Here is a 13,773-nt window from a genome sequence, read left to right as displayed (position 1 = left end):
ACACTTCTAGTAATTTCTCAAAACATAAAATACTGTTTGTAAATTTAAAAATTATAAAGAAAATAATTTTAGCAGTCTTATTATCCCATAATATTTTGAATAACCCCTTCTTCAGCATCTCTTTGAGATCCAGTTTCCATTTTAATAATATTCTTACATTTATTGTGTAGTTAAAGAAATACTTACTGTTTGTTTTTAAAATTTCAACTTATCTTTTGTCTCTTTTCCATTTTCTAATTTAACTTTTAACCCTCTCTTTTGATTTTCTATAACACAAAAAAATATTTAATCATAATAGTTAACACAAACCTTTAATATTTGTAATACTTTTCATCCAAATACTTCCATAAGCCACCCTAACATCTAACTTGCAAACATTCTTTTGTTTTTGTGAAATGTGCTTATTATGAGTAGATAACAATTTATTTGGCACTGTGAAATCTGTTTTAAGAGTAAGTATTCTTAATTCAGCATTATTTACTTGTTTATTTAAAACAATAATTATATTAAACATTTGCAGTTATTTGCTTCACTGACGAAAATATGGTTTTCATAAAAGGTGGCGTTTGTAAGTGGGGAGGGGTGAGGGAAGGAAGTAATAATCTTCGGAGTTAGGCAGGGTTTTAGTTGGCGAACATTTGTAACGATTAGTATTTGTCATCTTGTATATTAAAGATGCCAGTGAGTATTTGAAGGATTATACCTTATTTTATGAGGGTATTTGTTTCGGTTTTTTTTATATTGTTTGAAATTTTCTTGAATTACCACTATGTCAAAGAAATTATACTGAATTACGGCTTCCCTTACTTGAGTTCATCACTTATATAGTTTTGTATAGCTTGCGGAATTGTTGAAGACGTTTGTGGATTATAAAGACATTAACTTCCGTCATTTTATTTCTTAAAGAGTCTTTAAAGTTAAAATAGGAGAACAAATTTATTTTCGTTGACAAATTGAAACTAAAGTATGTACGTTTTTGGACATGTTTTAAATTAAGTCATTAAATTATCTCCAAAGAATTAGAAATTCCTTGTTGAGCTTTACTTGGAATACTGTATACAATTTTAGTTTTGTTATCTAAGAAAGAACGTTGATTTATTGCAAGTATGGCAGTATTGAACTGGAAAGCTATTAAAATGATTTGAGGGATGGAAGGGACAGTTTAAGAAAGAAATCTAACAGTTTTTTCCAAGTGAAAAACAAGGGTAAAGGTGATCTTTTTTATATTTACAGGGATATACACAATTGAGGTCTTGATTTCCTTACACTGTAATTTGAATATAATAGAATGAGATGGCACAAGTTTAAGATTTGGGTAATAGAAGCTAGTCTCCAGTTATGAGGATTTTATAATTTTGACACAGTGACTGACTTATGGAATGAGTTGCCTACAGGAGTATCAAAGCTCAACATGTCTAAAAAAAAGAGGGAATCAATGATTTCATGAAAATTAGAATTATACTTTTCCTTAAGATAGGAATACATGGACAGCTTTAAGGGACCAAATCATCACTTGTTGTTCATAGGTTAGATTACATTATTTACAGACTTATTGCTTGTGAAAAGATGTAATTATCTTTATATCTGAATCAGAAGATATCTCATGGAATAGTGTATAGTCTGGCTTCTTATCTAAGGAAAAAGATTTGTTAGAAAGGGTCCAGAAGAAGTTTATTAGGATGATTCCATAGATGAAAGGGTTATTTTACAGGCATAAATAAAGATTTTATAACTTATTTTCTTTCAAGAAAAGAAGGGTAAAAGGTGTTATTGAATTTGAAGGTGTTATTCAGTATTAGTATAGGCTAATGTTTTACAAGTGTAAGAGTATAATAAATTATTTTGTAAAAATTAAAAATCACATTGTTGGATTAACTGTTATGTTGAAGTGGATAAGACGGGATAGTCTTAAAGGACAAAATGGTCTGTAGTTCTTAGAGTGTGATGTTAAAGTAGTATATGCATATAAGGTACAAAGGGTACCTGTATATTGTTTTACTAATGTAAAATAAACTTTTCTTCAAAAGAAACCCATTAGTGTGGATTCCTGTATCTGGTGAGGGGACTTTCCAGAGAAGGTTTTGTTTTTTCAGTTTACCTCCAATGGGATCTAAACATCCAACCACGTGTTTGCCGTACCTGGTGACCTGTGAAAGGGAGGAGAGGATCCTGGTGTTGAATTCCTGTAGAGGAGCACCCTTGAGGTGGTCCCCCAGGATCAGTCAAGCTTATCAAAATACCAGTGTTAAACATTTTCAGTGGGTGTTGTGGACATTGTGTCTTATGCTGGTGTTTGGGTATAGTGCTCACAAAACCCTGGTGTTGCTGCAGTGTCCTTGTTTGGCATTGTAGTGCATCCCCTCATAAGGCGCCATGATGGGTAGGTTCAGTGGGCATCAATATATAGTGGTACCTTGGTTCTCGAACTTAATCCATTCCAGAAAGCTGTTTGAAAACTGAATCAATTTTTCCCATAAGAAATACTATAAATTAAATTAATCTGTTACAGACCTCCAAAAATTACGCATTATGAAGCATTTTAAGTACAAATATTGCTTATTTATACTTGTATAATAATACTTACATGTATAAAGTCAACCACTATAAATAAAAAAAACAAATTAAAATTTAACGGCACTTTACCTGTGCTGAGGAGGCATAAGTGAAGGTGGTGAGGTGGAGAATAGGAGGGTTATTATTATTTGGAAGAGGAGTCGCCTTCCATAAAAACGTCAGGTAACTCTTCTTCTGGGGTTCAATTTCTTTTCTGTCTCTCTGCACTGCTACAACCTGCTTGAGACTCACTGGACCTATTTCTCACTAAATGAGGTTTGTTTCTGTTTGCATTTTAAAATGTTTCTGAAGTAAGACATGGCATTGTCATTGCCTAGTTTCTTTGTGCTGATAAATACCAACCAATTTTCTAGTATTAGATATGTAACTCATTAAACTGTTCATTTTAGTTATCAAAATGATACCGACTTTGTGGACTATTCCAGGACAGTTCAATAGGAAAGGTTATTGTAGAACAGTATACTGTTTATTTTGCCAGGCTTCATTGATTCCATCATAGAATGGTTTAAGTTTATGCCAACTGTCTCATGCTTTGTAGGACAGTTTATTTATGATTAATATTAAGTCTTTAGATGTCTGTCAAACTTATTTTATGGTCAGGGTAGGATGCTGTCTACAGTAGAGGGAATTTTATTTCTCTAATGGGATGTTAAGTCTGTGAAAGAAATTCCTATCTAGATTGTCAGACACTGTACTTTTACAGGAGTTTAATATCTACAAAATTAAAAAAAAAAAGATTTTTACCTTCTATTTATATTAACATAAAATTCCTTTCTACTTTTTTCAGTGGGGTTTGTTCATTGAAGTTGTACTGTTTCATGCCATAGCTGCCCTACTTTTGTACAGAAAGCTCTTTTATGACTGTCATGTGGAACAAAAGTATTTCCACATTCTTGTGATCCAGTTACCTGATTGGTCAGCGACAAGTATAACAGTTTTTGTATTATCAGACATTCATGTCTGACTTGAAAGGGTCAAGACTTGCATTTTAAGTTACCTTCACTCCTGCATCTGTTACTAACCTGGTGGTTTTGTGTAACTAAAATGTTACTAACCTGCTGGTTTTGTGTAACTAAAATGTTACTAACCTGTTGGTTTTGTGTAACTAATATCTATTTTCTCTATGGTTTATTTTTATTTCTCTTTATTTATTGAAACCCAGTTTTTCTTTTATTTACAGCCAGGCATTGTGTAATGATCAATAATCTTTGACTGTGAAGTAGAAGGTTTGTGGTTTGAAGCTCATTACCAGTAAAACAAGCTTTGCTATTTGTGTTTATTGTGAGAGTGATGGTCGAATCTTACCAGCCAGTTGGGTTGTGAACAGTTTAACCAATCATCATAAAGTGATAATCATAAGTGATAGAAGAAAGTTTTAGAATGACAGTGAAATTGGTGGCCTTAACTATAACACAGAGAATTATCTATTTCATCTTATCTATCACTTAACTCTTCATGGGCTTTAAAGAATAAAGTTGGTAATTAAATGAATGATATATGTTGAACACAAATATTTATTTCATTATTTCAGGCTTATCATTCTCAGTTTACCAACCCCCCTCAACTTGTTGGAAATATGGCATTATTGCCTCTCAAAACACAGTATCGTGGACCTGCTCCTAAAGAAAGTAAGTTATTTTGGGTCAGATGCCTATAGCTTTTTAATTGCCATAAATATTTGGTGTTGTAAAATCTTCATTTTATCTAATGAACTGTTTGAACATCCCCCCCTCCAAACCCAATTAAAAGACCTTTTAAAATCATTTTTAGAAATATATGTAAATTAAACAAGCTCTGTTCTTTCCAAACAACCTAACAAAACTTAAATATTGTACAAAAAGAATTTTAAAATTTAAATGTCTTAATAATCAAAGTTGATAAAGGCAATAAAAGTGTAACCATAGATGAAATACAACACCTTTGATATAATGAATGAAAAAATTACAGAATTTTCAAAATGTATGGAAATAAACTGAATAATGCTCTTTAATGAACAGTTGAAAGAACCTTGCCTTTAAAAGAACATATATAAAAAAAATAAACCATAAAATAAATTATGAAAACATATAGATGTATACAAAAGAAAGATTATTGAAGTATTTTCAATAAAATAAATAAACAAACCTTAAAAGATGTCTGTGTTATCTGTACTGAATGCCCTCTGTCATATTTTCACATCAGAACAACCCTAATTTTAGACACCAGTGGCTTCACAGGTCAAATGCTCCTGGAGGGTTTTTACTTCTTAACTGGAAATTGGTTAGATAAACATCCGTACTTTCCAAAACTGAAGAAAAATTTTATAGTAATTTAATAATAAGAGTATTATACAAGTTAGTAGATGTTAAATCAACATATTACAGAAGAATACAGGTAATTCAGTTGAAGCTTAAATTGCCTGTTCTACAATTGTGTATCATGCTTTTACAAATTTCTTTATATTTACATCAAATAAAATTTCTATACCTTTAAACAATTACTACAACCACATTTTTGACAAAATTAACTAGCTTTGATTGCACAATAGCATAGTTACCAATTGCCTTTTTATTTCAACCACAACTTTTATTGAATTAGATATAAACCTGATTTGTACACGTTTTTCAGATGAATGTGAACATTCTATATAACAATTGTATCCAAGTGCCACCAAGGGACCTATTTCTTTGAAGACCTTTATTTGATTTTTTGTTTTGAATCTTGAAAATATTACTAATCAAAATAACATTTTAACAGATATAATTATTTGAAATTCTACAGTTCCTAACCTAAATTTACCAAAGAAGTCCATAAAATAAGCATAACTACTGTGAGTCTTTTGACACCATGGACTTGTAGACAACCATTAAATTTGCCTTTTCATTACTTCTCCTTATATTTTAAATTTTGCCAAAATTTATTGGTTTTAAAATACTACAATTCATAACTTGGAAAACTCGCTGGAGAAACTATAAAGAAAAAGTGAACAAATTTCTGCTAATCATTGCAATAAGGATTTTATTGGATTTTTTTAATTATTCCATTGTGTGATAAAGTAGTTATGGTTAAATATTAAGATGTGCCTTTTCTATTGTGATTCTAAGATATTGTGGATTTAGCCAGTACAATATATATTTAAATTTTCGTTGTCAAGTAGAAATCCTTTAAAATGCATAATTTTATGCTGTTATTTTAAAATGTGCATGTAGAGAAAGTTTACTTCAAGAGAGGTCTCTATTACAAATTTAGTATATACTTTGTCTACATGTAGTATATGTGTATGTACAGTGAATAAATTTGGTTCATACATTATTGGTTTTAACTTCTCTCACTACTTGTTGCACATCTGATGTAAAATTTATATGTTGAAATAATTAGTGATTGACACAGATATTTGTTTCAAATGTTACACAATCAGTATCATTTATTTATGAAATGTTGAAGTACTTAGTGATGGATGAAGATATTAGTTTCAAATATATTAACAATGTGTATTTAATACATTTGGAAGAAAAGAGCTGATTTCTAACTTACGACAGTTTCTACACATACAGTGTGTAAGATCTGTTATTCATCATTTGTTCATATGTCAGGAACCAAATTTTGGCATTTCTTGCATTTAATCACAAAACATTTACATTATGAAGTAGGAATAACTTGTTTTTCCACCAACAGGTGGTGATATGGACATCATTGATGAGGTATTATACTTCTTTAAGGCTAATGTTTTCTTTCGAACCTATGAAATTAAGGTAAGAAAGTGTATAGTTTATTTTGTTTATCTTTATTTTTATAATTTTCCATTTCAATGAAACTGCAGCTTGCAAAGATCTCAAGTATGATGACTTTTATTGAAATACATTCAATTTTGTTTCTGTTGAACGGATCAGGAACTATAATTCAGAATGTATTGGTTACTTTTACTCTGATTGGGACGAAAAATTTAAACTGTTGATCACAAAATGTGTTATCTCTTAGCATTAACTTGGTTTCTCTCAGACTACATGTTACAAACTTGAAACGTATTTAAAAATACATGTATGCACATAATTCATTACATCAAGTAGTTAGAAAGTTTGTTATAGATAGATTATGTAGTTCTTTTTATTTTTACAACTGTTTTTATACTTTCTTTTGTAAAATGTTATTTGCAAATTTTATTGTTAAAGGAAAGTGTGAATTTTTAATTTTGGTTAATATTGATAGTTTTATGTATTAGTTGTAATAAAGGAATAGTAAAACTAGTGTTTACAGTTAGTATTTTTTCATGCGAGTGGACAAAAGAATTACAATTAATTTTTGTTTATGTAATGTATTTTGTTTTCTCTACTTTGCATAAGTTTTAAGGCTTTGAGTTATATGTTTAATGTTACATCATGGTAAGATCTTCTACTGTAACTTTTTAGAATGAGGCAGACCGAGTGTTGATCTATTTAACCCTGTATGTAACGGACTGCTTGAAGAAATTGCAGAAGGTAGGTTTGCTGACCTTTATGTTAAGGTAACTTTTTCTGTACAGTGTATTGACCTAGTTAACCCTGTTTGTAATGGATTGCCTAAAGAAGTTCTGGGAGAACATGCTACCTGAAATTTGAATTAAAATAATTTCAATTTCTTGTTCATTTATTGTGTACGTGTATATTATATTATTTATTTTTTATTTGCTGTAAATAGCTAATAGCTGCATTATCTTTAAATTGTTTACTGATCTTCTAACAACTTGAATAATTACTTGGTCATAATTATAAAATTTAGAAGTGTTTTACTGGTTTTGTAATAACTACAAATTTTGCAAGGAAAGAAGAAAAAAATTACACAAAGTTCTGATATTCCTTAATATTGTCAGTTTTAAAACATTAAGTTAGAATTTCTTATAGTTCATTATTATAAGCCATCAGCTTTAAGAGTTTGATTAAATATCATATAGTAATGTCATCAGTACCAGTTTTAGTAATATATTGAATAAAACTATTTTATTATCTGAATAGTGTTCTAATAAGAATCAAGGTCTTCAAGAAATGTACAGTCTTGCCATCTCCAAGTTTGACATTCCTGGAGAACCAGGCTTTCCATTAAATGCCGTGTATGCGAAACCATCTTCACCACAAGAAGCAGGTAACAGCTAGTTAAGAGCTTGTGTATTCTGTTGCAGGTTTTAAACAAGTTTTTTTACAGCAACACGTTAAGTAAATGTGACATTTTTACTTGATGTCTGTTACAACTTTTAGTTAGATGAACTTACACCAACTTTATTTCACTTTGAGGTGTAGTGTATAATGAGATCAGAATGTAATATTTCTATGAATGAAAGAAAATGTTTTGATAAGATTTTTTTTCATTCTTAATTTGTATTGATATCAGGTATATCCAGTGCTTCAAGTGGGTTGGGATGCTATCCTACTTCTTTCAAGAAGGTTCTGAAACCATTCCATCATCTTTCAGTAGACTTTAAGCTTCTTAAGCACTTGTCATCAATAGATGATGCAATGAATATTGATAGTGACAAGGGACTGGGGAGAAAAACTGTATTTTAATTTCATGTATGAGTGAGGTAGAAATCATACAAAGCAGTACAGATGGAGCACATGAAACCTGTTCCTATTTGCTTGGTTGGTTTGAATATGTTAGTAACCACAAATTAAATACTACAGTTTTTGTGCCATAGCTCATAACAGTATACCTCTTTTTATACTTAATTTTAATGTGTTATTTCCCTTTGAACTGTGTTTAACTAATGATCCCACCACACAAATTGTAAATCACACTTTGGATGTGCAACTCACATTATTGTACAAAATTACATAATGCACAAGCTGATCATGAGAAACCTCGTGAGGAATTTGTTGTTATTTTCCATTATCTTACATAATGTAATCAAATGAGTTTCTAATTTATACATTTTAGTTACTTTTATAATAATAAATAAGACACATGGAAAATAAGAAATTTCGTACTATATCCATTAATATAAATATAATTAAAATAAATCTATTATGTAGAAAAGAAGTTTGTTTGTTTGATGGGAGTGTTGGTTAACCCCCAGGTTTGGGAAGCAAAATATCATGAGAGAAACAGTAACAGATTAGTCTGAAAACTTTGAGGGACTGGTTTTGGAAATGTATATTTTAGTGGACTCAAAGTTTTTGCACTACAAGGAAATGTAAATCTTGTTGTTGAGAAAGAGAGGATGAACATTTGGGTTTGTTATGGAAACACCACGTAATACCCAATTGTTACCCATAAAATATATTATTAATACTGAGAACTAAAGGAACCTAAATGTTGCACAACTAATTTTTTTTTTTTATTGTAAGGTGCTTTGAGTAAGAATTAATACTGTGTGTTGTGAAACATCTAAATCACATTATAAATTTTAAATCTTTAGATACAATGCGCCAGTATTTACTACAGTTACGTCAGGAATGTGGACTTCGATTATGCGATAAAGTATTTTCGTCAGAAAATGGGAAACCCACAAAGGTAAATTTGGAGAATATTTTTAGTCAGTTATCCTTTTTACAAACCAATTAGGGATATTTTGATTTAATACAGAAATAAATATTTTCTTGTAATTCAATGTTGATTCAAAAATATTTTTGGAGATTGAACATATGATTATTTTATTCTGCTATAAAGAAAATATTGCTTTTGTAATGTTACTCACTAACTATGTGTAAAGACCACATTAGGTCATTTTTAGTTGGGCTGATGTTTATGTCCTGTTAATACGATATTTCTCTGATCAGACTTTTCCCTTTTTTTGTTTTCCTAAATTTTCTATTGCTGTCAACTTGTGAACTCCTCATTTTCTTTATAATCATTATTTTCTTTCTGGAGCTCCCATGTCTATCAATTTACCTTTTTCCCATGATTATTTCTATACTTGGGTTGGTTGGAGGGTGTGTCCTGCAGGTCACAAATCCTCTCTGCCTTGACCCTTCCAGTCAACAGGAGGTTGAATGTACTTCTGCTAATGTTGCTTGGTGACCAGCTGATTCCTGTAACATCTGTCCAGGCCTTTGTTGCGGCTGTCACAAGAGATGCCAAAAGGGGTCCTGCAGCTGAGAATTTTATCTCCCTCTTCTGAGTGCATGAGAGAGACTGATGCTCTAGTGTGCTGATTGCTGGCACGAGAGTGTTATATCTTGAGGAAAGAGTGACATTTGGTCAGTCGGTTCTGCTGCAGCAAGTTGGTCATCCTTCTCATTGTACTTGACACCAGCGTGACCTGGGACATACACAAAGGTGGGAGATTTGTCATGGATATAAGATGCAGCCTCTCTCCACCTATCAGGTAGCCAGCCACTCTGGATTCTCTGCAACACTGCCATGGAGTTGGTGGCAAACACAACTGTTGTGACATCAGGAGATTCTTTGAAAAGCCATCCAAGAGCTTGCTTGGCAGTCTCAAGTTCCATCCTGGTGCTACTTGTGTACAGGGTGCATGCTCCAGACTTCTCAGTTATGGGTGTGCCATCCAGAAATGTAGCAAATTCCCAACCTGCTCTCATGATCTCTGGTGTGAATGAGCCATCTGTTGCAATGATGAAACATGATTATTTCTATTTGTTGTTTCATTCAGAAACTGGTGCTTTTATGGTTGCAGACTATTTCCCATCTTTCTTCCTGTTTGCTCCCCCCCATCCTTAAGTTGTGAATGCTTACTTTTTTTCCCATTTATTTTCCTTCTACAACTGCTGCTGCTTCTGTCAAGTTGTCAACTCTTTCCCATCTTTTGTTTTTACATTCTTTGATCATTTTTTTCACTCCTTAAGATGCTGTTTCTGCCAAGTTGTTGACTCTTTCCCATCTTTTGATTTGTATTCCTAATATTGCTGTATCTGTTACATTTCTTCATCTTTATAGCTTACTGTTCACCAGACATTATCTTTGTTTCTCCCACACACAAACTTACCCTTCTCACATTTATGCTTCTTACATGTATGCATTGTAGAAGTTGCAATAATATAATTTGCACTTTTATGCTCTTGTTCCAGTATGCTTTAAGGATAGAAAGATAATGAATTATTTACATTGCTTTAAGATCAGTATAGTTCACAGTGATTTATGTAATTTTTCACTTTTAAGTTTAGTGTAATTTGTATTCTGTGATTTGCTTACAAGTTAATATTTATTAGATTTTTGTTATAAACACAGAAGACAGAACAAAAGAATTTGAATATTGGGTTATTAATCTCAACTGTATAATTAACATTTTAAAAGATATAGTTTTATTCCAGCCTAACAGAAGACTCAACCATTTAACATCGAAATGTGATCACCTCTCATTTCTACTTATCACAGTCTGTAGTTTACTTAAGTAATGATGCTCAAACAGATGTTCTCAGCCCTGTCTTGGCCAGGTGGTTAGGGCACTCGACTCATGATCTGAGGGTCATGGTTTCAAATCCCTGTCACACCAAACATGCTCACCCTTTCAGCCATGAGGGCATTGTAATGTCACAATCAATTCCAGTATTTGTTGGTAAAAGAGTAGCCCAAGAGTTGGTGGTGGGTGGTGATAACTAGCTGTCTTCCCTTCAGTCTTGCACTGCTAAACCAGGGATGGCTGTAGCTTTCGTGTAGCTTCATACAAAATTCAAAACAAACAGACAGAGGTTCCATTTAAACTAGTTTTTTGCTTGTGATAGGAGAGGTACAGTAATTATGTAAAAGAGCTTGTTTTATCAACTCTTAAGTTTGTTGAGTCTTATTGTTGACAATTGTTGTGTTACAACCACTTTAATGTACTATTTGGAAGTAATAACATATCCATTCCCATCAGGATGAACACACATTAACACAGTCTTTTGTGATTGGTTTTCAAGAGAATGTAAATGTCAGTGTGTTTATGTTCACGTTATTGACATGATAATTATTGAATCATTGCAGTGGTGGCTATGTTTTTCTAGAAGAAAGTTCATGGATAAAAGTTTGTCTGCCCCTGGTCAGTGAAGACTGGAAAAAAACACAAGAAAATAGAAAACAAGTGTGCTTCAAAGTTATACTGTATCAAAAATAAAATAAATTTAGTTCTAAACAGTAAAGTTTCTAAATAAAACCATTAAAACCATTGTGTTAAAAAGGAATTAAGCTAACTTCTACTTCAACAAATGTTTCCAATGATTTCTCAATTGCAATTGTTTGTTGATTTCATCTAAACATGTACTGAACAACAGTGAATAATTTGTTCATCTTTCTTTGTTTAATTACATTAGATATTTTTTTTACTGAGGTAAGAAATGTATTACTGAACAGCTTCTGCAATTAATTTTAAAAATGCTGAAAATACTTATGTAGCTAAAATATCTTGCATGTAGTTTAAATAAACATTACAAGAAACAGATTTATTAAGCTGACAAATGTCGTACATTTAAAAAACAACAAACTAAACACTTCAAGTTATTTGGTATGTTTTTGTACCTATAATGTTTAGGAAATCGGTAATTACTCAATTGTAGATGAAAAATTTTCTTTTTTCCATATTTGGCAAATATCAAGAACATAGAGAACTTATAAATTATTCTGGTCTATTGTTAAATTAAAAAAACAGTTCAAATATTTTTGTGATAGTTAATATTACGTTGATTGCAATAAATTATTTGTATTTCATTTAAATAAATCTTTGGCTATAAATGACGTTTTGTGTTTTCTTTTGTTAAAAATTACTTTTTAATATTTTGTGCAGGTCAATACACAATAATTATTGTGAGAATACATGACATGAGTTGTATTAGATTTATGTATTAACTTTAGAATGAAATTTTGGGTGTCTTTTATGAAAGGTATTAAGCCAAAATCCCCAAAGTTTTCATTTTAGCTTATTAATATACATGTCTCTATGTACTTGTATACATCATACATAGCATTGTTAAAATTTGTAAAATCCTTTTGATGGGACAGAAGTAAGTCCTCTTGTTTACAACAGTAAAATTGTGATTGATTCCCTTTGGTGAATACAGCAGGTAATCCACTGTGGGTTTCCTGTAAGGAAACATGCTCTTTAGAATTTCTTACAAAATAAAAAAAAAAAAGGTCATAATAGAAACAATTTTCTATCATTCCAATACTTCTGGTAAAGTGTACTGTCAGTGGATTAATTTACCCTTAAACTACTGCATAAGCTAAAGCAAGTTTAGAGGTGAAAACATCTCTTATCTTGCTTCTATGAATGTGTGTGTATTTACTCATGGAATACAAGAATACATAGTTTGAGGATGAATTTTGTTAAAACTAATTTTCCATCACACATCAATCATCAGTGGTCACTGTTACTGGATTCGTCTTATATCTAACAATACTCTTCATGTCATTCTATTCCATCAAATTTTTTGGATTCCATGTGATATCACTAAATATTCTCTGCATATTGGGCTCTGGCCTTCCAGTGGTATGTCTGCTTGCTTACAATATCAAATGTCTGGTTTATAATACCTTTGGTGGGTCGTTGTGCTTAAAGAGTTCAACTTTATGCTATGAGTGCATTATAGAAGTGACAATCCATTACCGTGAGACAAAAATAAAGATGCTGAACTCAATTTTAAATAAACAATAGTCTAAAGAAAATTACATTGAATTAATTAACTTGTACAGTATGGTGAAAGGAAAGGTTATTGTTTTTGCTAAGACACCGTTTCTCAATCACTTTTCTAAAGTTAAAGATTGGGGGCCCTTAAACTTTTTATTGGCATCAAGGGAGCCTCAGAGTTAGAGTTTGGGAACCATTGTTATATCGGATTACTAAACAAAATGTACATCCCCATTCCATATAGAGATTGTAACTATAACAGCTTTGAAACAGTTTAAAGTAACATTTTTGTACTATTTGCTAGATGTCAATGTTTTATTCCATTTTAAATCCACAGACAGACAATATTTGTTGAAACTTATATAGTTAAAAAATAACATTAAATTGTTTTGAACCTAGTTAAAAGAGAAATGTTGCTTCTCTGTTTTCTTTTAGGACAGGTCTTCAAATTTCAATGCTGCAGCTACCCGCTGGTAGATTTGGGTAAGAAAACTTGCAGGAAAACACCATCATTTGATCTTACTTTAACATTATGTTATGCTAAATTTTGCAAGTAAGTTAGAACTACAAGTGCATGTAACCTGTAATAAACTTTATTGACATAATTTATGACGTCCTTTTCAAATAATTCAAAAGAACGTCGAGTGATAGAACGTATTGCTCGATACCGTTGGAGGGCACAACACAGATAG

General features: G+C 31.4%; 1 protein-coding gene across 2 annotated transcripts; it reads left to right on the top strand.

Moving 5' to 3' along the window:
- The first annotated feature begins 400 nt into the window (after positions 1-400).
- Arpc3A (Actin-related protein 2/3 complex, subunit 3A) lies at positions 401-12,189 on the top strand. 2 transcript variants are annotated; one of them, XM_076508112.1, is made up of 7 exons: positions 401-452; positions 4,106-4,202; positions 6,229-6,305; positions 6,960-7,028; positions 7,542-7,668; positions 8,939-9,033; positions 11,446-12,189. In XM_076508112.1, exons 2-7 carry the CDS (start codon positions 4,151-4,153, stop codon positions 11,506-11,508), a joined length of 483 nt encoding a protein of 160 aa, XP_076364227.1. In that variant the 5' UTR covers positions 401-452; positions 4,106-4,150; the 3' UTR covers positions 11,509-12,189. The 2 variants fall into 2 exon arrangements, with proteins under 2 accessions (XP_076364227.1, XP_076364226.1); XM_076508111.1 differs by lacking the exon at positions 401-452 and adding an exon at positions 547-681.
- Positions 12,190-13,773: the final 1,584 nt, after the last annotated feature.

The sequence above is a fragment of the Tachypleus tridentatus genome, chromosome 6 (assembly GCF_004210375.1).
Source record: "Tachypleus tridentatus isolate NWPU-2018 chromosome 6, ASM421037v1, whole genome shotgun sequence".
In the NCBI taxonomy this organism is placed as follows: Eukaryota; Metazoa; Arthropoda; class Merostomata; order Xiphosura; family Limulidae; genus Tachypleus; species Tachypleus tridentatus.
The sequence above is the reverse complement of the archived record's forward strand: the minus strand, read 5'-3'. Positions and strand labels throughout refer to the sequence as shown.

Excerpts from the sequence above, each read along its gene's own strand:
- Arpc3A (XM_076508111.1), top strand. Across the intron at positions 6,306-6,959 it reads TTCGAACCTATGAAATTAAG|AATGAGGCAGACCGAGTGTT; the intron begins GTAAGAAAGTGT and ends GTAACTTTTTAG. Across the intron at positions 7,029-7,541 it reads GCTTGAAGAAATTGCAGAAG|TGTTCTAATAAGAATCAAGG; the intron begins GTAGGTTTGCTG and ends TTATCTGAATAG.